The 22,844-nt window shown below is 41.4% G+C and overlaps 2 protein-coding genes across 4 annotated transcripts in view; both read right to left on the reverse strand.

The window, feature by feature from the left end:
- LOC306923277 (FYVE, RhoGEF and PH domain-containing protein 4-like) overlaps positions 1-10,915 on the reverse strand; it is a 93,076-nt gene extending 82,161 nt beyond the window's left edge. For all 3 annotated transcript variants that reach the window (XM_079501316.1, XM_079501315.1, XM_079501314.1), the window contains exon 1: positions 10,523-10,915. In XM_079501316.1, the coding sequence (XP_079357442.1) occupies positions 10,523-10,661 (139 nt within the window). In that variant the 5' untranslated portion in view covers positions 10,662-10,915. The remainder of the gene's footprint in view (positions 1-10,522) is intronic.
- Positions 10,916-16,131: 5,216 nt separating this feature from the next.
- bicd1a (bicaudal D homolog 1a) overlaps positions 16,132-22,844 on the reverse strand; it is a gene marked incomplete at both ends in the record, with an annotated part of 75,086 nt that continues 68,373 nt past the window's right edge. The window contains one exon of the mRNA XM_079502196.1: positions 16,132-16,285. Coding sequence (XP_079358322.1) covers positions 16,132-16,285 — 154 coding nt within the window. The remainder of the gene's footprint in view (positions 16,286-22,844) is intronic.

Here is a 22,844-nt window from a genome sequence, read left to right on the forward strand (position 1 = left end):
GGAAAGACAAACAGGTCCCAGCGTGGCCCGTCCGAAATCCGAAATGAGAGCTACTTGGTGGAAAGTACCCAAGTTACTCAATGCTGTGCTTAAGTACAACTCTGAGGTAAGTTATTTGTGTTCTTTTAATTGATGTATTGATGTTTTGCATATGTGTGAATTTTCTTAGTCATAAGTAGAAAATAAATAAAACAGAGAACAGACAGATTTTGGCTGCTCCAGAATGATGAGATGCAGGAAGCAGTAAGTGTTTAATTGTTTCCTGCGACTCGGGGGACAGAATGTCTGCTGCTGATTTATGTCAAAGTAACTGTTTAATAAATGAAACGCTCCACAGGATGCCATGCTGGCCTTGAATACTTAGTTTGAACATGTGCTGTCTGTCTGTCTGTCTGTCTGTCCCTCTCCTCTGCCTGTCTCCATCTCACTTTCTCTGTCTCTAATCTATCCCCCTGTCTCATTCACACACGCACACGCACGCACGCACATGCACACACACGGTCTATTCGTGGGTAGGCTACTAATAAAGGAAATGTGTCATTGGACCAAACTCCTCACTCCCACCCTCACGTTTTACACATTTCAACAGACATGATCCAAAATTAGCTAGCTAGTGTGAGTGTGAGTGTGAGTGTGAGTGTGAGTGTGAGTGTGAGTGTGAGTGTGTGTGTGTGTGTGTGAGAGAGATGATGATGATCCCTTCCCTCCACCTAACTGTTTCCCCTACAGGCTACTGGGAGGAATGTCCCAGAATTGTCTTGCAAGTATTCCCAGAATTAGCTTTGTATGAGTTTAATGTGTGCATGCGTGTGCATGCGTGTGCACGTGAGTGTGTGCGTGCACGTGCGTGTGATCATGGTAGCCTACAGAGAATGTTTCAGTTGGAGTTTCCCGGAGCCTCATGTTTGTCACCAAAACATCCGTTGCATTGGTGAAACCAAGGCCCTTTCTTCTGAATTTCACACATGATGGTACAAGTAAAGGCCTGAATTTACACAGGAGACCACCAGCTAACAAAGTAGATATGTTGAAATACTGTTGCCCCCATAATGATGCAAAGCATTGTATCGTGAGCTGTATTGTGCTGTAGCTGTATTGTGTATTGTGAGCTTGTAGATTGGCTATTTTGGCTACTTTTAGGCCAACACTACTCCTTAATAACAAAGTAGGGCATGCATTTACAAAAATAAACAGATTCAACCTTTTAGCTCGACAGCGACAATATGAAAACAAACGTAACCAAAACCCAAATCCCAAAGTGAGAGAGTGTGGCTCTCTTGCACTAGACCCCTCTCCTCTCTGCCAGTCTGCCTACAATCTGATCAACAGAACACCATCTCTTAAAACTCCCCAGACTTTCATCTGAAACACTGTGCTTCTCTAATTTGGGTCCGGGGACCCCCAGGGGTCCTTGAGTGGGTACTAGGGGGTCCCCAGCAAAATGAACCAAATGGACCCTTATATGGGCTGTAACCCTGAGTGAACAAATTGATCCAAATGGACCTGTTAGGGTCCATTTACCGGTAGATACATTATTTTTGTACACTCTCTCAGTTACATTAAGTTAACATGATATACATATACATATACATACTACATTTTTAACACAATTTAGAACCACAAATACTATAAAGGTGGATGGTTGAAAATGTCTTACCCTTTACTGCCACCTAGAGGAATTTGTGAAGTATTGCGTTCTCCGTTTAAATGAGGCCTCGAAACATTTGCTTGTATGCACAATTGCACATGTGCATGTCATGTGCATGATTGTGCATGTGCGTGCGTAGACACACGTGTGTGTACTCTGTACTGTATGTTAGTTTGTGTGTTGAACAGATTAGATAGCCTGTGTAGGAGGCCTGTGTAGTGAGGAATGCTGAGAGATATTACCCATTTCCTGTTGAGCAAAGCAGCACACACCCACAATGATAAAATACTGTCCAGAGGGAATACACAAGGTGTGTGTGTGTGTGTGTGTGTGTGTGTGTGTGTGTGTGTGTGTGTGTGTGTGTGTGTGTGTGTGTGTGTGTGTGTGTGTGTGTGTGTGTGTGTGTGTCAGTGGTTTGAGACATCTCTATACCAGACACTGAGGAACACCCGAATAATGTGTTGTGCAGGGACCCCCAGAAGAGAAGATTGATGTTAAGAACATTCAAAATCATTAAACATTTTCAAAACATTTTCAATGTATTTTTTAAAACTTTTCAAAAACAGCAGCTTGTAGATCTACTATTTTTTTCAATAGTAAACAACATACTGTATAAATGGATAAAGTGATTCAAATTATTGTGATGCTCTACTTGCATCACAAAATTATGTTTAGGTTTCATCAAACCAGCTGAAGAGATTTCAGAGACAATCTTTGCTTTTATCAATATCAAAGACCATTAGGGTTTTATGGAAGATGCTTCTGATTCTATTATTCTCATAATCTTTATTCTTGTAAAAATAAATGACTGAAATCAGTTGTGGCGACTGACAACTTTAATCCATGGGGAATGGATACACTACAGACATGCGACAAAATAAAACATTGTATATCCCTAGATCACTAGTTTAGAGTTAGACTACCAAGGGTCATTCAGGGTCCCCAGCAAAATGACAGTTTGAACACTTTAACCCTATTTTATATTTCTGCTGTTCTTTTAACAAATCTCTTCTTATGGGGGTCCCTGGCACAAAATAAATAGGGGCATATGGCCAAATTCATTGGTGTAACCTCCAAACAATCTCTTTCCATCCCTAGACCAATAACCCTCCGTCTGATATCAAAGGAAAAAACACAACACTGGTTTTGGCTTGCAACATAAACTAGCCTAGTAGCCTATAGCTTCAACCAGAAACCTGAAATACTGCATGTATTTATAGGGCAGCTTCAGGTAAACTATTGATTCAATAGATTATGTAATGCTTACTAAGTAAAGAGTTGTTTCTCCAGCCCTTTAGTAAACAGAAAATACGTTTTCAGGTGAGCCAAGCATTTTGTGTTACAAATACTGTATACTACTGGGATCCCATTCTGCTAAATAGCTGGAGAGACTTCTTACCGAACAAACACTCGAGTCTAGTCTATAGCAATGAATGCTATCAGAATATAAAGCTACAGTATTTAACACATCAATCACTTTAAAGCAAAAGTCTTCCAGATTTCAAGAAAACAGATTTTTTGGTTCTTTTTTTTTTTTAGGAATTCCATGCATTCGAGGAAGAATATTGCATTATATTCTCTAAAGTCATGACTGTTCATGCGTCTTTTCTACCAGAGGAAAAATAATGCAGAAAGGCTACTCAGATAATAAAACCTTGGATGGTCCTATTGGATAATGTTTGCCTGTGTTCAGGGCCTCGGCATACTGGTGTGCTAGTTGTGTTTCTTCACTTTCTTTAAGTTTCTTACATGGTGTTGAATATACTGGGTAAACTTGTGCATAACCTCAGAGGACAGAGGAAATACTTTCCAATGAGACATTTCAGAATTGGAGTTCTGAAGAGGCCGGGCACTGGCTTTGGCTCTTAAAATGGATTTATGGGTTTATGGATTTATGAACTTATTATTAAATGTGGTATGATGATTTACAGTAATGGATTAATACCATTTCCAATAAACTGTCATAATGTAACTTTAACGCTGCCCTAGGCTATGAGCAGTGGTACTCAACTCCTGGTTGGTACAGTATACTGAAAATAAAAGTGAAAGTTGCTCAATCAAATTTGTACTTTAGTCATAGTACTTGATGGGGCGAGAAGCGACCTCGCCCTAAAGTTCGCATGCACGCATCCGCATGGGTGACGGCAGACTGCTGGGCGAGCCCTGGTGCTTTGGCATGGGGGGTCAGATCAACATATTATATGCCTGGAATGAATTCTGTACTGGCCATATATGGAGCGTGTCTTGAGTGTACAGGGTTTGATGAGGTCAGATCAACAGGTCAGCTCCATATAGAGAGCTAAGGGTTTGAGGTCAGATGAGAGGCTCCATATATGCAGATCTAGGTCAGGGGTTCTCAACCCATAGGTCTCGAAATTTGGGGTCGCCAAATTATGTTGGGGGGGTCCCCAAAATATAAAAAATTTAAATTGGCAACTGAATGGCTGGAAAATGGAAATTAAGAGTTTACATGATAGTTTACACATAGTTTACACATAGTGCATGCATAAACCTTACATCTGGTTTCAGTACTTATTTACAGTACTATTTTCGCTATTGCGAAAATACATGCTATATGCTATTTGAGAACCCCTGATCTAGGTGATGATCCAGTCTTCTCCATGTATGGTTATCCAGGGTTAGATGAGGTCAGTGTCACTGACCTCATCTAACCCTGGATAACCATACATGGAGAAGACTGGATCATCACCTAGATCGTGACACTGACAGTGTCGCAATCTTCATATATGGAGATGGCCATATATGGTGGCGTGACGTGTCACCAGGCGTGAGGTCACGAGTTGTGACCATATATTATGGAGGCGTGATATCACGAGGCCTGACAATATATGGAGGTGTGATGTCACAAGGCGTGACCAAGACCATATATGGAGGTGTGATGTCACGAGGCGTGACCATATATGGAGGCGTGGGGTGACTAACTGACGGAGGGACGGGAGATGCAGGTTTTCATAGTAAATGCGACCTACAGTCGCAATAACAATATTTAACAGGTTGTGAGCCCAAGACGTCCACAGACGTCCTGGGAAATCCCGCTATGTCTGTGGACGTCTTGGTTTTTATTTTTAATGTCAAAAAAAATTTATGTAAAAAGTGGGCACCCTGGGTTACTATTTTGAAAGTGTTGTGTGGGCACACAATGTGTTAAATAAGTCTTCAAAAGTATAAGATACAAAGTATATTTTCTTTAATATCAACAAATCAAACAATATAAAAAAATCCTTGCATTGCAAAGTGCTGTAAGCTTGTAGATCTGCTATTTTATGCGGTTAATTCATAACGTATTTTTGGGTCCCGGGGGAACTCCATACAGTATTTTTTTGTATTTGAAAAGTAGTCAAGTGAAAATCACAAATTTACAAAGTCACAAAATAACAAAAGTAATGCTCAAATAAAGTACAGACAGATACTTAAAAGCTGTATTAACTATGTCAATTTACTTTGTTACTGTCCACCCTAGCTCTGGTCCATAGCTCTAATGCCGTTGCATTTAGAGCTATGTTACCGATGACTTCCGGGGCGCGCATAAATGCAGACCAGCCTCTCTTCTTTAGCGTAAATAAAAATAACGTTTTTTGCTACTCACCAATACAATGGCGGGTTGTGTCATTAGAAAGCCTACTTTCCTTCGTGGAAGCATTCTGAGCCCCCCACCACACGTATAAAAGGTACTTTTTGGGATTTTGTTTCACTGGAGGAAAAATATTCTCTATGATGGTTTTCTCTTGGCAATATTGGTAGAGGGCGCAGTGAAACAAATGCCTTTTTGGCCAAAAAGTACCTTTTATACGTGTGGTTGGGGGCTCAGAGTGCTTCCACTAAGGAAAGTAGGCTTTCTAATGACACAACCCGCCTTTGTATTGGTCAGTAGCAAAAACGTTATTTTTATTTACGCTAAAGACGAGAGGCTGGTCTGCATTTATGTGAGGCCCGGAAGTCATCGGTCATCTAAATGCAACGGCATTAGAGCTATGGACCAGAACTATGTCCACCCCTAGCTACGAATCCAGTATTTTGTGACAGAAGTGAGGTGATGCCAGCATGGAGGGGACTGCGAGGGTTCAGTTCAGGATCAGTGGCCTGTGCAGCGAACAATAGAAACAACAGAATGCTAGCAGACCACAGAGCCACCGATTCATGCAGTTCCACTGCCGCTCGCTTCCCTTAGCGGGCCACCGCTGCACACAATCGCCTCCATTGTTACATGACGCACAACCCAAGTCCCACAAACAAACCACCCAGCACAAATCCTGCTAGGCCCCGAGCTCTTTGCCCCATACAAATTAAAACACCATCATCAGTCAGCTTAACAGAGGGGAGGCGTAAACACTAGAGCAACAGGGTAGCTTTATGAATTAGCCATGCAGTATTGTCATGTTTAATGATTATGTGTTGTTGTGGCGGGAGAGGCAATCAAAGCTAGCTCAAGCTCACCCAGTGAGTAGCACATTTACAAAACAAAACACTGATGTTTTTACAAAAGAACCAAAAGGTATGGCACTGTGCCATACCTGATCCAACCATACAACCCCTCCCGCTCACTCAGATCAGCTAACACAGGGAAGCTGTCAGAACCTTCCCTAAAACATCCCGGGACAATACTCCACACATCCCAGACTCTTCTCCATCTTGCTCCAAAACTGTGGAACAAACTCCCCATTGCAGATAGAACTGCAGACTCAGTCCCAATCTTCCACCGTAGTCTGAAGACCTCTTCAGACTCCTTAGCCCATAGCCATAGCCTTATGCAAAGGCTAAAATGTAATTTAGATAGCATGTTACAGATGCCAGGTCATTGCAGATCTGGCATCCTATAGTGTGTAAAGTTACAATGTGCAGATTATAGTTTTTTCTATTATACTCTTTAGACTGATGATTGATTGATTGATTGATTGAACATTTTAAGTCAACACAAAAACTGCTATTTTGTGGACAAAACCATGAAAAGCACAAGACATGTTTACATCAGGGTCCACCATTTTCAATTCAATTTGTTTAGATCATCATCAGGTCTACATCTATCAAACCACTAAATCTTCTGTATTAATCTTCTGCCAGTGTGATCATGTTATGGCTAATCAGTTCTTCTGTGACTTATTGAGACTGAATAAATTACCGCAGTCATATCCTACATAACAATCTATGAATTGTTGGTATTATGTGCAAAATGCAAATCCTATCCATTAATTCAATTAATAACAAATGTTTACTCATGTCACCGAGTGTTCCTCTCACACGATGTCAATTGTACACAATATTACATAATTCTGTCATGCCACTTTTGTAATAAATAGCCTAAAACAATAAATGAGTAAAATAAAAGTGAACTTTAGTTGAACCGCGGTCGGAGTGTGTGTGTGTGTGTGTGTGTGTGTGTGTGTGTGTGTGTGTGTGTGTGTGTGTGTGTGTGTGTGTGTGTGTGTGTGTGTGCGCGCGCGCGCGCGCGCGCGCGCGTGTGTGTGTGTGTGCGTGAGTGTGTGAGAGAATGAGGGGAGCAACCCATAAGTCACATACTGTACATGAAAGTAAAGGTTGACCAACTTGATTTTACATACCACAGAATCACAGATGATTGCGCATTCCTTCCATGTGACACGGTTCAATAGTACATTTAATGATGCAGCATTTCGTATTGTGGCTGCATAGCTGTGCTCATGTCTTTAGACAACACATCTCTCTCTCTTTCTGTCTGGAATCTGTGGACTGTGAAACAACAACAGAAGCATCCTTCCCTATTAGAGTACTCACTGGAGCGTAACATACTGGAGCTCTAGCATCCCTACTCTGGGAGGAACGTCAACATGCATTTGTAAGCTTGTAGATCGGCAATTTCCGGCAAAGAGATTTGGGGTAGAAAAAAAAACAAAGTACAGTGCAACTCAGGACAGGTTGGTTTTAGAGAGTGGTCAATCCGAGAACCCATCGGCAAATGAAGGAGTGTTTAACAAGGAGTTCAGGCCTGGGCCGTGGCTCAGTGGTCCAGGCACCTTGGCCGGTAGTCCGAGTCTGGCAGTGTGCCGCGGGTTCGACTCCCGATCCCGGCGGCCTTTACTGCATGTCACTCCCCCATCTCTCTCCCCCATTTCCTGTCAGCCTACTGTCTGTCTCTCTATAAAAATATAAAATAAAAAGGCGAAAGCCGGGAAAAAAAACAAGGAGTTCAAGAAGACCTCGCATTACGGTCACTTCTCATCCTGTGTTCCACTATGAATGGTTCCTCTAGAAATGTATACACGTCTTGTAGAACGGGACAATTAACTGAAAATATGTTGAAACCAATAACCGACTATATCTTGCTCATTTCGGTTAATTGAATAATTTATTACCAGGTTTTTTAATTTTTATATCAATGAGTCGACATGTGTTTCTGCAAGTAAACACGACCACACAACTCTAGTGGCCGATAGCATAGAGGAAATTATTGGAAAAAACATGTATTTTCAGTAGGCTATGTAAACACAGGGCAAAGTTACATAATACTATGCCTTTAACTCAGACAATGGTGGTGTACACAAATTGTGAAAGTAACCAATCTACTAGCTATAAAGCTATAAAGCCTGGTCCTACCCGTCACACCCCTGCCAGATCTTCAGTCTACCTGGACCTAGTCAGTAGTCAGTCATGTTCCACTCGGGCTAGCAGCAACTTATCACTCTGTGTGTTATCCTGAATACTTACATCTCTCTCCTGTGTTTGCAGTACCTCCTACCACCCTGGACCTGGAAATTGGAAGCTTGCCTAACCTGCCTCTGTCTGCCATCTGTACACTCTGCTCTGCTCCTGAACTTTACCTGAAGTATATCATTAAATCTATATTCTAATACTGCAACTCTGTCTGTCTCCTTGTCTGTACCTGGGTTCAAACTAACATATATGACACTACTACTACCAGGTATAACAGAGCTGAGGTTGTGCAACATGTTGAATAGCACGAGTAATCCCTAAAGAGGTGCTTCCCCGTGATTCTAAGCACTCATTTTGCCACAGACACTATATACTTTGTTGACCGGGATGCAGTGGTGTAAAGTAAGTACATTGCAACAGAGTATTTCTACATTGTGGTATCAGGTATTGATACTTTTGATACTTTTACTTAAGTCAATCACTGCCGGATGACCAGGGCTCTATACTAATTATAATCATAATCATTTGGTTCCCTGGTCCTTAGGGCCATTTCTTCGTCGATATAAAATGTAATGTTCACATACAGTGAAATGTGTTCTTTGCAGCAGCAAGTGGGAGCTATGTGGGCAGCGGCAGGGAGCAGGGGTTAAGTGCCTTGCTCAAGTACATTCAACACACGCACCGGGAACCTTCTGTTTCCCAGGCAACCTCTTATCTCTACCTGTTCAGAAAAGGCAGCCCCCTTGGTTGGTCCCCTCCTTTTCCCACCTTAACACAAAATCAAATGCGTCAGTGCGATATGTTATGAGCTTATTCACACAACCACAAGTGTAACGGTCAGTGACAGACAGCACATTTGCCATTGCTCATTGGTGACTAACAGAGGTCTTATCTACACATGGTTAATGTAGTATGACGTTTAATCAATGAACAGAGTTAACAGCAAGTCTGCAGGAACAGAATCCTGTAGGTTTATGATTGCACAAGCACGCCTTAATCTAAGATAAGACCTGGCTCTATGAGAGATCCAGATCCAAGACTTTTTTTTCCTTCTGAGCAAGCCCAGACAGAATGCTGGTCCCTGCCGGGTTGTTGACATGAATCTGGATGGATCCTGGTCTTGGAGGTGTATTATACTGCATATTCTTCCAACATGAGAACCTGCCACCTGGGCCAACGATCTGTTACAGCTGCCTGGCTGACTGTCTAGAATGACAACATACTGTAAAATTATTTATGTCAGGTCTTTGAAGTTGAGTTAGACCACAAGGATAAGTTAAGGGCAAGGAGATTTCATCTGTGAAGCTATAGTAGTCACAACTTAGAAGTTGAAGCATGGCATACAACATTAGGTGTAAAAAGTGGGGTCTGGGGACCTCCAAGAAGGGCCCGGCAAAATGAGGAACAGTTCAAAGATTAAGCCCCCAATTTATTTTTCAGCTATTCGACAAATAACCGATTTACATAACTAAACCTTTTCAAATGAGACCCAGTGCCAGGTCATGACCAAAATACATCAATTTATTGGGGATCTATGACGTGAAAATATTTTTGAATCAGTCAGACAACACCTGTCATTATGCAATCAAGACCTGCTATGGTATGTAGAAGTACCCTAGGAATGTTTTTCTACTGTAAATAAATCATGCCCTGAGGGGAATGAGGCCTAGACACTGTTGTAGGAGGTGGTTGTTATACAACAGGTTGGAGCTTGTCTGTCTTTGCAGCCTTCATACCTGCACTGCACAGCAGCAGCAGTGTGTAAACATGGCCATAGGTGTGTTCGTCTGGTCAGTCCATGCTTTCACAACTACACTATGACAACAACACATGTTTACAGTTTACAGTATGACTAAGAAAAGAGTGGCTGTAAATAGTCTCGTCATCTGAGAATACTTGATACCTAGTAGCCTAGCTCCTTCCAAGTCTCTTCTCGATCGCATGTTGCACTCTCCAGACAGATTATTTTAACTTTACAAAAAGTTAATAGAGAAATAAAGGGAGGACAAATTACGTGTGAACCCCCCCCCCCACACACACACACACACACACACACACACACACACACACACACACACACTGGGGGCCCGGGGACCCCCAGTGTGAAGGGATTCAACTTCCAGCCAGGGGTCCCCAGCCAAATGTTGGGGTCCTGGCGGCTGGCGAGTGCATGGCCGCAAGGCGACCCTACATTTACATGACAGTACATTGCATTCCTCTCTCACCCACCTGAGGAGTCGTGTTCGTGTTCCTCCGTGTCACTGCTGATCTCTCCTACATCTCGATGTTTCTTGCGGAAGGCGACCCTCCTGAAGTCGTCCGCGTCCATGGCTCTGTGAGGCACTGACCGCTCCAACATCGAAACCATTGATGGAAGACAAGTTCAAACCAAACCTGTCAAATACGCTCTCTCGTGTGTGTGGATCCAAAATTACGCGCACATCAGACAGCAACGTATCCAAGACTATAAAGTCAGAGGACTCCCCGGTCCTGCGGTCCTGAACATGTATAATATAGCCTATGTAACTAATATTATGTTATGTTATCTAATAAAATATGTAAACAAACAGCTCCGTGTCCAGCGAACGACGCGTTCAACTTCAATCACCGCCTGCGCCGCGGTCTCCGAGGCTACCGTCACCTTGACGCGCTGCGCGTCCTCCTCCCCAAGCCCCGCCCACCCCGCTGGACCAGCCTGATGCATGCATCGTTTTCATGGAATCCCATCTGAAAAGGAGGACCTCCAGACAGATCCAGAATAGACGATGTATGTATTAAAAAAATCACACCCGTCATGTTGATTAGGTGATGTAAAACAAACGGTGCCAACACAAACATTAAATGCCATTAACAATAAAGAGACAATATGACGTAAATTTTCCCTTCATTGTCAATGGCGTTTTTAAAACAAACATTGAACTACAAACAAACATTAAACCTGTATAGGCCCCTCAAAACAACAACAACAAAGGCCTATCTGGGCTAGCCTGGCTAATAAGCCAGACTAATATCACACAACACTGTCGCGGTATATCAGTCTGGGCTGGCTCCACTTGGATTTCATTTCCCGGGGAACATTTTCTCTTTGACGCAATTGGTCAGAGCTACTGTCAGTCAAAAGTCTCAAGCATTGAACGTCACTGTACCAAAGCCCGCCCATATTGCATACCGTGTCCCGATTGGTCCGACCTGTTCTCGATTGTAGGAAAGAGGCGTGCTACTGAGCCTCGCCAGACCGAAATCCGCTGGTAGGCAACTTTTTTTTGCCAACGGCTGATTCGGTCTGGTTTATTAACCAGGCTATATCTGGGCACCTCAGTATAAAATTAAATATTAAAAAAATGGTCTAGTAAAGTAAAGTATACATGAATTATAGAATGTAATAGCTCTGGTCCAGTCCTCCTAACGCTATGGACCAGAGCTAGATTAGAATGCTTAAACATTCGACAATTAAGGTCTAAAATTTCTACGGTTAGAAATTAATACAAAACCTGTATATCTAGTCATTTTGGAGCATAAACAAAAAATCACTCCCGTGTGAACTGAGTGGTGTAGGGTCTTATATAGACTGATCAGCTGTGGTCTGACGTAATGTCTGACGTAATGAAATCACACCCGTGTGAACTGGGTGACCATAGCAACCATGCTCATTTTTTGGTACGAACAGACACGTAAACTAACAAAGCCAGTTGTAGGAGTGGTTTACACCACTCAAAAATTGTGTAGGCCTATCTGGGCACCGCAGTATAAAATCAAATAATTTAAAGATCCCATGACACGCCCCTCAGGTTCACACAAACCCTCAAAGCTGGGCATGGGAGCGGCTAGTGCCCCTATAGAGGTATTACGGAGATGTTAAAGGTATTAAGGGGATGGGATCACCACCTATTGCGCCTCATCCTCATCAACAAGGGTTACTGTGATCGGTTGTTGTTTTTTATACAGTATCTGTGTTGCTACTATAAATAAAGTTGTCCTGCAGGTGTAGACAGTTAGCCTGGCGCGGCCAGACTGGCGGAAACATCAGTGAACCCTCGCTATGAGTCTGGCCGCGCCAGGCTAGTAGACAGTGTGCAGGTCATTTTCTTGTATTCTCTATTGCCTAGGCACCCCGCAACTGTCTCTGAGCTGATCAGGTGTGCATACGACGTTGTTGTTTACTTTTACTTTTGTACAAATTGTTTGAGTATTTCTTCCAACACTACTGTTGGAAACAGTATCTGGAGTGGATAAAGAAAGCAAGGCATATTATTCTCAGTGGGCCAGCCTTGCTGTCATCAACACCCTACTGCAGTGTTTCTCAAATGGGCTTGGCTATGTGTAACCCCAGGCAATTGATTTATTGCTATATCAATTAATAAAATAAAATCAGATTCATCTTAAAAGTAGTCAATATAATAATCAGTAGTTGCACCCATAATCAAAATTTAAAAAAGTGACACAAAATAAACGTGGACACATTTAGAATGTTGTGTGTGAAGGTCTTTATACATAGCTGGCCTTTGTATCGTTCCTTAGAGTTGGTGCATTTTGAAGGGAGGAAAGACAGACAGCTATGTCCCAGGACAGACATGAGTTTTATTCACTTTTGAAACAAGCTGAACACTGTTTTCAACTGAGTAGAAACTATAAAACCCAATGTACTGTATTGCAGTGTCTTTATGTTGAAATCACATGGTTTCTTTTAGTTTGATGAGTACCCGTCTCCAACGACCATCTCCTGCACTGACATATATTATTGTGCAACATAACTAAGGGAGGTCAGCCTAATTGCATGGCAATGTTGCTCGCCGACAAGAGCTGTGCTTCAGGCTTACAGCACTTGAAGATGGGTTCTTGCTGGCAAGCAACATGTCACACTATGGAGACGACCTTTGGCTTTAGGCAAACAAAAGTGTTGCTGATAAGCCTGGGTTGAGAAGCCACCTTTGGATTATGTATCGCTGCATTTATTCAGATTCTATTCTGTCAAAACAGACAAGGAGAAACAAATCGAACAACAGAGTTCACTTAAAGGGGAAAACCACCCATTTTCAACATTTTACTCATTAATATACCTTAGAATATACCTTAGAACAGAACAGCTCTAAGGTACATTAATGACATAGTAAAATGTTGAAAATGAGTGGAATGCCCCTTTAACAGAAAGGACACATTATCATGTAAATCAACTGTAAACAAAGTTGCTTTCCTCAGTGATTAAAAACAAAAGGAATACTGTATCATCACATCATCACGAGACAGAAGGCTTGTTCAGATGAGAGCTCTGGGGGAGCCGTTAGGTGTTTTACAGTTCCTTCGATAGCTGAGCAGAACCAGTGACCTTCCGACTGCGCACTCAGCTACAGTCCTGTACTGTCCATGTACTTGTTGGTGATTGTCTACTCTACACTTCATAAGAAAACACCCCTTGAAAAGAAGTAATAATCACCTTACACTGGTGAATGAATTGCATGACAGCGTAATAAAAAAAACAAGCTAGTCAATGCACTCAAATTATCAGGAAGAGTGAACAACAGAAATACTGACAAAGTATCGTATTGGAAGAGGACACGAACACACGATCAATCAGACAAAATGGATTATATAAGTTAAACATTCCAGGCTATGCCCAATACTGTGAGACTTTGTCCCACCTTTCTCTGATCAATGGACTGTCCCAAAAGAGACTCATCAACTTGGTTGCATAAGTTACTAATTACTAAAAGCCTGACAGTTGCGCGCCGGTTTGGGAGTCATACTTTGGTTAGACATAGTATTGTTAGACATAGTATTGGTCCGACTGGATTAAGGTTAGTAAGGGGTGCGTTAAAACGACCGGATTAAGGTTGGTGAGGGGTGTGTTAAAACGACCGGATTAAGGTTGGTGAGGGGTGCGTTAAGGGTTGGGAGAGGGTTAAGGTTAGGTTTAGGTGTGCTGCCCCGTGGGAGGTTAGGGTTAGGGTGAGGGTTTGAGATATCGGACCAATGGTATGTCTAACCAAAAGCATTCACATAGCCAATCTACAAGCTCACACCGCTTCACATCGCATGCGTTGTGAGTTTATGGATGGGCTATTTTCTGTGCGACGTACTGGCTGAAGATGTGGAGGGCCATAACAACTTCTTGAATTGACCGTTATTTGAGAACGATTTTCAGACCACAGTGCCATGTTTGAGGTGAAAAGTTCAGATAACTTTTACCAAGATAATTCAAAGACCAGTGTTATTGCTTCAATGCATAGTCCTACATGTCATTGTGCTTGTACTATTTACTGTTTGGAGGAAGCTTGTGGACAAACATAAATAAAGACAACTGAATGTTGAAATGTATTCACTGGAACTACTAAATGGTCACTGCATACGTACACTGTTCTGGTAGGAGAAGGTTCAGACTTTTGGGCCCTGTTTAGACGATCTATGGCGCAACTTGCGCAACATGGTACAAGGTATAAAGCGCATGGCACATAGGTGCCCACATACTGTAGATACGCATCTTAATCTGAATAACATGGTGCTTAAATCGCAGGGAAATACTGCATCTAAACTGTGCTGGACTTCAGACGAGGTCATGGTCTAATGGGACTTACCAACACCCCATGGGTGCACAGATGGGAGCAAATACATTTGCTACTTGCACAACGTACATGGACACTGGACATGCAAAATGACAACTGTTTCAGCTGTACAATAGAAATGACACTTTTGCAGATTTGCACCAGGCATATGACAAAAAATGCTCTTTCTTAGACCTAAAAAGGAAGGTCAAATACTGTAATCGTGTGCAATTCAAAAGGCCAACTGCCCTAGTGTTCACCTCACTGAACACAACGGAGGGTTACATGGTAACCCAGGTTCTCTGAGTGGAGAGACTGGCTCTCCACTACAAATGATTCAATTTGTACGGGATCTTTTGATCTTTTGATCTTTCGTGGAGAGCCAGTCTCGAACACGATAGAGAACACAAGCACCTCATCACAAACTGCTGGCAAAAGAAAAAGCAAGTATAAAATAGTCTTTATGCAGGTCTTGCAAATAAAAAGAAAGGACTTACAGTATAAAAAATAAAATGAAACAAGCTCAAAGGAAAACGTAGTGCAGTTAAGAAACCACCATCATCATCATCACCACCACATCAAACAGTGTTTTTGTTTGAAATGTAAATTCAATATGCAACATGTAAAAGTGGGACGTTTTTCTTTTTTCTTTTGGTTATAATATTGAGTAAAGGTAGCATTTCAGTTCCATACTGTATAATACAATGTTTCCTGTGTTAGGCTAAGCCTTTTCACTTCACCACACAGAACTTTATGACGTCTGATATAGGAAAGGGTATTTATTTTCTGTGTGGAAGAGTAAATATTAATTATCTATATAGATAGATACATATCATTACTGCAGGCCACAGCAATAAAACAGCTCAGGATTGACAAACATACAGTCAAATTGTGTCACACACTATAAAGTCCAATAATAAACAGCTGATAAACATATCACAAATAAATAGAATAAATAACCAATCAATTGGATAAATAAGTAATAAATAAATAATCAAATAGATACAGGAACAACATTCCAGTGGTTGCCAGCCACTATGGCATTCCGCGCCACAGTTCCGTCATCCATTTCCTGTTTGACCACACAGGGCAAGATTTGATGTAATATCAGCCCAACCAATGAGGAGCATCCTTCATCTGCTCAGCGACCCTTGCAACGCGGAGAAAGCGGGGGGAAGGGGTCGGGCCTTCGTCTTTTAGGGGCTCACAGAGGCCAGTAGGCACCAGGGCGGGCGGGGTCGCTGAGGGCGTCGAACCGAAGTGACACCACTTACAGGATGTCCCTGGTTCTACGAGACTTCTTCAGGAGCAGTCAGAGAGGTCCGGCGAGATGTAGGGGCCGAGGGTGTGTGGTTGCTGGGTCAGACGTTTGAGAGGGTCGCAGGGGGAGAGGAGGATGCTGCTACCGGAGAGGACGGTTCGATCGTCCCGCCGCCGGCCGGCCACAACGTTAGGACTGCAAGGTGCATGATGGGAAAGAGGAGAAACCAGATGAGCACAAGAGAGAGTTTATTTCTATTTTGTCGTGCGACAACGTGTCGCGTGTTGGAAATAGTCGCTCATGAGCTTTAAGATTGCCTATTTCCCACCGTGTGGCATTGTCGCACGACGTAAATTTGGCATGTACTTCCTCCAGAAGCGTTGCTTACAACTACAATCATGTCATGGTCAATGAACAAAAGAAGAAAACGGACAAGCAGAACACACAACATGTTGACCAGGTCAATACGACCTGATGCTGTTTACACCACAGGAGAGACAGCGGAAGTGGAACAGAGCAGGAGAGAAGAGTGGACGAGGTAAAACAACATTAGAGATGAAAGGGTTCAGATTTGTCAGCAGTTTGACCTTTTTTGCCATGTCTGGACGGTTGTATTATATTAAAATGTAGGAAAAACTATGGTTGGGGATTGTAGTGCTATATTTGTTTGTCGAATATGGTGAGGTTTTAACATAATCTTCCTCATCTACATACAAGCCCTATACTTCATTGATCGATGTCGCCCAAGGTCTATCCCTCTACACCAAATCTATTCAATGAGAATAGTCAATCCACAAGCTCACAACGTGTGCAGATTGGCTATTTCTGCCGATTTTTTTAAACTATTTGTTCACCTATTATGGCATCCTTATTGTGGGGAAGGCTTTCACTGAAAATAGCAGATCGACAAGCTCACAACACATTGCAGAAAACAGAAAATACACTAGTATAGAGCCCTGGAGGGACTCCGGTCAAAAATGTTAGTACAAAAATAGTCTCTCAAGACAGACTGTTGCCTGCGTCAACTAAACTTCTAACTAAACTAAATTTCGAGGAACAACAGGGGCCGCTGTTTTCCAGAATATTTGACGATGGGATTCTCAGATTGGTACAAAAATGATACAGTGAGTTTTTAATGGGTTCAATTAGCCTTAAGTTAAAGTGTGCCTTAGTGTGTTGTTTAAGTGTGTTGTTGTGTGTGTGTGTGTGTGTGTGTGTGTGTGTGTGTGTGTGTGTGTGTGTGTGTGTGTGTGTGTGTGTGTGTGTGTGTGTGTGTGTGTGTGTGAGATGTACTTCACGTATCATGTTTCAACAGCAGTGGATCATGCTAATGTACCTAGTAACCTCCACCAATGAACTTGTGTATCTAGATAGTAGAGATACACAGGTTTTTTCTGCATAAATCAAAAACGTTATGTAAAATAGTATATCTTGTTGAGGGAACCCACTGTGAACTCACTTCCTACAAACTGTAACACATTTAAATAGCTGCAGACTACAGAATAAAACAACATATTGAAACATAGCTGGTGAGTTGTTTTAATTACTTCCTACGGATTGGTTCTGTGGTCTGCAGCCGTATACAGCTGAAACTCTGCCTGTAGTTCTTCCACAGTAGTAAATTAGAGTATAAGGCTTACAGGTCACTACTTCATTCCCTGAAGAAGACCTCCTAGGTCGAAACGTTGGATTCTTGTCAATAAATATACAGCATCGTGGCTACGAGTGGGCAGCCTTTTTCTCATTTTTACTCGTTTACTGCCTCACCAACACGGGTATGCGCCCTTTCCTGTTTTGTTTACAGGTCACTACAGCCATGCAGAAAACACTGGCATGTATGAACTCAGGTGGACTTATAGCCATGTCACTCAATGTCAACTAATAGCAAAAGGCCGATGCACACCTCAAGGCTATTGACAGGTGCGTAGGGCAATAAAGCATACTTAAAAGGGTATCTTTGAAAAACAAAGAAGGGTCCCGCACACTGTCAGAAAACTTGCCAGAAATGTTGCTTTTTAGAAGAAGAGCAACATTTCTGGCAAGTTTTCTGACAGTTTCTGGCAGAAAACTTGCCAGAAATGTTGCTCTTTAGAAGAACATTTCTGGCAAGTTTTCTGACAGTGTGCGGGACCCTTCTTTGTTTTTCAAAGATACCCTTTTAAGTTTACTCATGTAACTAATACATGGAAATACAGCGACAACAACAGTGACTGTGCTACAATAAATAATGATAATGAACCAGTGTTGATTTTGTTGTCTAATACTAAGATGAAACATTTTCGTGGAATACCTTTTTTCACTGACAAAAACTAAATTGAAACTAAATGAAAACTAAGCTATTGATGACTAAAACTAAGACTAAATATATTGACAATTTCATCAACAAATAAAAACTAGACAAAAATGTTAGGAAGGGACTAGTGGACAAGAGATCCAGTATAAATAAAAGACAAGTCATTTTACACTTAGTTGCATGCTGAAAATAGCAGATCTACAAGCTCACAACGCGTCGCAGCGAGTGGAGTAGAATCCATGACAAAAGGGGTGAATGTGATGGCTGTGAGGGCCAACTTACACTCAACTTATACAACGACGGTGTCGCTTGAAGAAAATAAGTAATTTCAAGTGAAAAACACTTGGTGAGAGAGTAGTATGGATGAAGCCTACCAACTGGCTCTAAAGCGTGTTACCTGCGGGCTAGGGAGGCTGTCCCATGCCATAGTGGTGTGGAGAGTGGCGATAGTGAGGCAGCAGGCTGCTGACAATCTACAAGAGACTGATAAATTAGACAGATATACAGAGTGGAGACACTCAGGGTTAGTACAACAGGACAGGGACAACAAGAGGGACATGACATGACATGACATGACATGACATGACATGACATGACAGACCTTGTCAAGAGACTATTATGACTTTTCCTTAAACGATACCACTGCCGTTTTAGTTTTATTTGGTCCCATCCACAAAATCAATATCATTAAAAAAAATTGTGGTTAATTAAAAGCAAAAACTAACGGAGCCCCTGAATGGCCATGCATTCAAAATATATTTTATCTCGTACGTACAAGATAATATCTTGTACGTACGAGATATTATCTTGTACGTACGAGATAATTATTATCTTGTACGGACAAGATATTATCTTGTACGTACAAGATAAAATATATTTTGAATGCATGGCCATTCAGGGGCTCCGTAAAAAACTAAAAACTAAACACAGAGACATTGCACTGCTTTAAAAATGTAAGCCTAGTCATCATCATCAACAACGATGCAGCACTTTGTGTGCTTTTACAGTAGATCTGGTATTTTAGAAACAAAAATATATGTGATATGTGTCCTTTTGTACTGTATTATTTTGAAAAAGATGGATTACGGCAATGGAACCAAATGTCAACAAAAAACTAAATACACACATAGTATCCTTATGCTTGTACAGTAGATCTGGTATTTTAGAAACAAAAATATATGTGATATGTGTCCTTTTGTACTGTATAGTATATCTTATTTTGAAAAAGATGGATTATGGCAATGGAACCAAATGTCAACAAAAAACTAAATACACACATAGTATCCTTTAAGTGGTTTGCAAACCGTGGGTTACACGACCAATGATGGGGGTCACAGCAGATGGCCAGCTGGGTCACATGTTGACCATAATAAACCCATAATAATACCGTACATTTTTTATGTAGAGGAAACATATAGTACATGCATACTTCTTCAGTGATTATCGTTTGATACAATTTTAAGGCAACTACAGTATGATTAATTTCCTTTAAATACAAACTTGTACATTGTACTATTTTGTTGTTCAATCAATGTTCAATTGATTCATTTCTTAATTGTACATTGAATGTTAATTAACGTGCACTGTCTTGTAAATAAACAAATAAAGTATAAAGCATGTCATTTTAAACATTTGTTTGTAAAACAAAAGGGGAAAAAAAGGGAAATAAATTATTGTAAAAAGAAAATCTCCCATCTAAAGAAAATCACAATATAAAATGTGTGATGTTGACAGGCCTTGTCTGTTTAATTTGACCATTTTTATATTTGACTAACTAAAAAGGTGAATACTGCATTGAATTTAAACATCGTAGTACAACCGAACAAAACAAAAAGAACATCTACAAGCTAAGGACTGCAACACGCTGTTAGCTTGTAGATCTTTTGGGCAGGCTACGTGATACCTTCACGCGATGGAGACTAGCTTAAGCTTTAGCATGTGGAAGAAATGTGAAGTCTCCATGCATTCCCAAAGACAGAGAAGAACATTATACCGGTAGTTGTATAATGCACACGAATGAATGTGTCCTCTGTAAGAATGTGACAAAAGGAGAACAAGTGAACCTAAAAGAAACAGATGAAGAGAATAAGAATATATAAAGTCAGGGGGTATGAATGGTCCTCTTGAGCAATGAGCATGCACATGTGTGAGTATTAATGAACCAGTCTCTTCTGACAAGACCCACCCTCTGTGCAGGGAGGACAGTTGTTGCGTGTGTTGTCATACAAACAAACACGGGAAACATGAGGAGACACAGAGACATGGACACAGTTACACATTGAATACTGTATTTGTTTGTGCTGCGATAAAAAGGAGAAAGAAGCACAGAAAGGGATACATTCTGCATCTACAGTAACACCATTGTTTACTTTAAAAGGGGCTGTAAGTTAACCTGACTCCGCCAGATGGGGCAGCAGAGAGTACACTGGGTTCCCCCCTCCTGCAGCAGCTAGAGGCGGGATCAATGCATACACAGTGCTGCCTTGATCCCGCCTCTAGCTGCCGCTGATTGGCCAGGCCGTTTTGTGCCCGGAGCATCAAGTCTGCCTGAGCGTTCCCAGATGGGAGCAGGAGGGGGGAACCCAGTGTACTCTCTGCTGCCCCATCTGGCGGAGTCAGGTTAGCTGTAAGTTTGGTTAAAAGAAAAGGGTAAAAGGTTAAAACTCGATATTAGTGTAGAGTATAATAGTAGTAATCGTTGCTATAGTGTAGTTTTTGTTCAACCGCCATCTCTTTTAATTAACAGAAAATACATTTTCAGTTATATTGCCAATTTCATCCAAACAGGAGAGAGTACCAATTTATCAGCTCTGATTTTATAGTTATAGTCTTCCAGTTTAAATTATGTCTGCTGCTCATTTCTTTACGTCATCACTTCCGATTTCACTTGTATGAGCTCTCTCTCCTGATTGGATGAAATTGGTATCCCGACCTGAACATTTATTTTCTGTTTACTAAAGCTGGGAAGACGGGGAGGCCCTGGGCCAATCAGGGCTACGCTGCCAATATGAACAAAAAACAAATTATTGGACTGTAAATACAATAACGATACTGTTTGCATGCATGTGGGGTAATTGTAGATGAGTGGCTTACATTTGGCTACACTGCCAACAAAATACATTTTCTATTCCAGTGCAGTTAAATTAAACTGTTGTAAATGTGATGCACTTGTACTGTCTGTATGTGACTTTATGGTCCAAAGGTACAGTGTGACAGGAGATACAGTCGGCCTCAAGGTATTTTCATATTTTCAAATTATGGCCCCTGTTTATTTGGAACACCTGCTGTAAAGCAATGATTACTATCAGAATAATAGAGCTATTTAACACTTGTTTTATTTTGAACAAGAAAAACACAACTTACCGCACCTTCAATAAGTACACTTTTGACATTATCATGTAATTCTTTTTTTGTTTGTTTGTTTATTTTCATCGTTGCCATATTTCTGTTTCAGTTATGAGCAGCTATATGATTGGCTAGAGTAGGGGGTAGTAGAAAGCATTTGACAGGAAACTGTCAGGAGTTGTTATCAGATAAGTTATGTTATACTTTTAATATTTCCTTAGGGAAATTTGTCCTCTGCTGTTGAGTCACCCTATAACCACTATAACCACTGGGCAGCCCCAGTGTAGCGCCCCCCCACAACTCCAATAATGCCAGTACTTTGCAATGGCAGGAGTATGTACCTAGCATGCATATATTTTGGTAGATACTGCCATCTAGTGGTGAATAAAGGCACTGTTGTACAGATAAATCTGTGATGGATTGTGGTGACCCTAGTTTTTTGTAGGTTCCTTCTGTCCTTGTCTCCTCCCCTTTACAGAACGTGAGTTATACAATATTGTTTTTACTATGAAATCTGTAGACGAAGGAAAGGAGACTAGAGAAGAAGGAAAACACAAAGATTGAGACGCACCCAGAGTGAGAGAGGCACAGAGAGAGAGAGTCTTACTGGTTTCCATGTACTTACACAGTCAAATCCACAGCGTTCATTTAATTCTGATTCTCATTTAGGCCTGAAAAAAAACGTTCGCCCTGAAAGAATATATACAATTCAAAGATTTGTGCCGCATTTTTACGATTTTTCAAAAATAGCAGATCTACAAGCTCGTAGCGCGCCACTCTGTGGCGCGCTATGAGCTTGTAGATCTGCTATTTTTCAATAGCTAAAGTATAACATAATGCTTAGTTAAAACACCAAAAGGGGTTCCCGCCCAGAATGGGTTAACTCTGATTCTGAGAGTGTACAAATGGAACCAAATGGACCCTTATCCTCACAGAATTAAATGAACCCTTAGGACTAACGCTGATAGAGACACACTTTAGCTGCTCCACCTGTCAAATGCTTTTTGCTCCTAAACATTGCATCACTGAGTGATACTAAATCGTGCACTTATTAAACTTTACATATCAGATAACCTACTTGTATGAGGAAAATGAAAATATAACGGTATACATTCA

The sequence above is a fragment of the Electrona antarctica genome (genome assembly GCF_951216825.1).
Source record: "Electrona antarctica genome assembly, chromosome: 5".
Classification (NCBI taxonomy): Eukaryota; Metazoa; Chordata; class Actinopteri; order Myctophiformes; family Myctophidae; genus Electrona; species Electrona antarctica.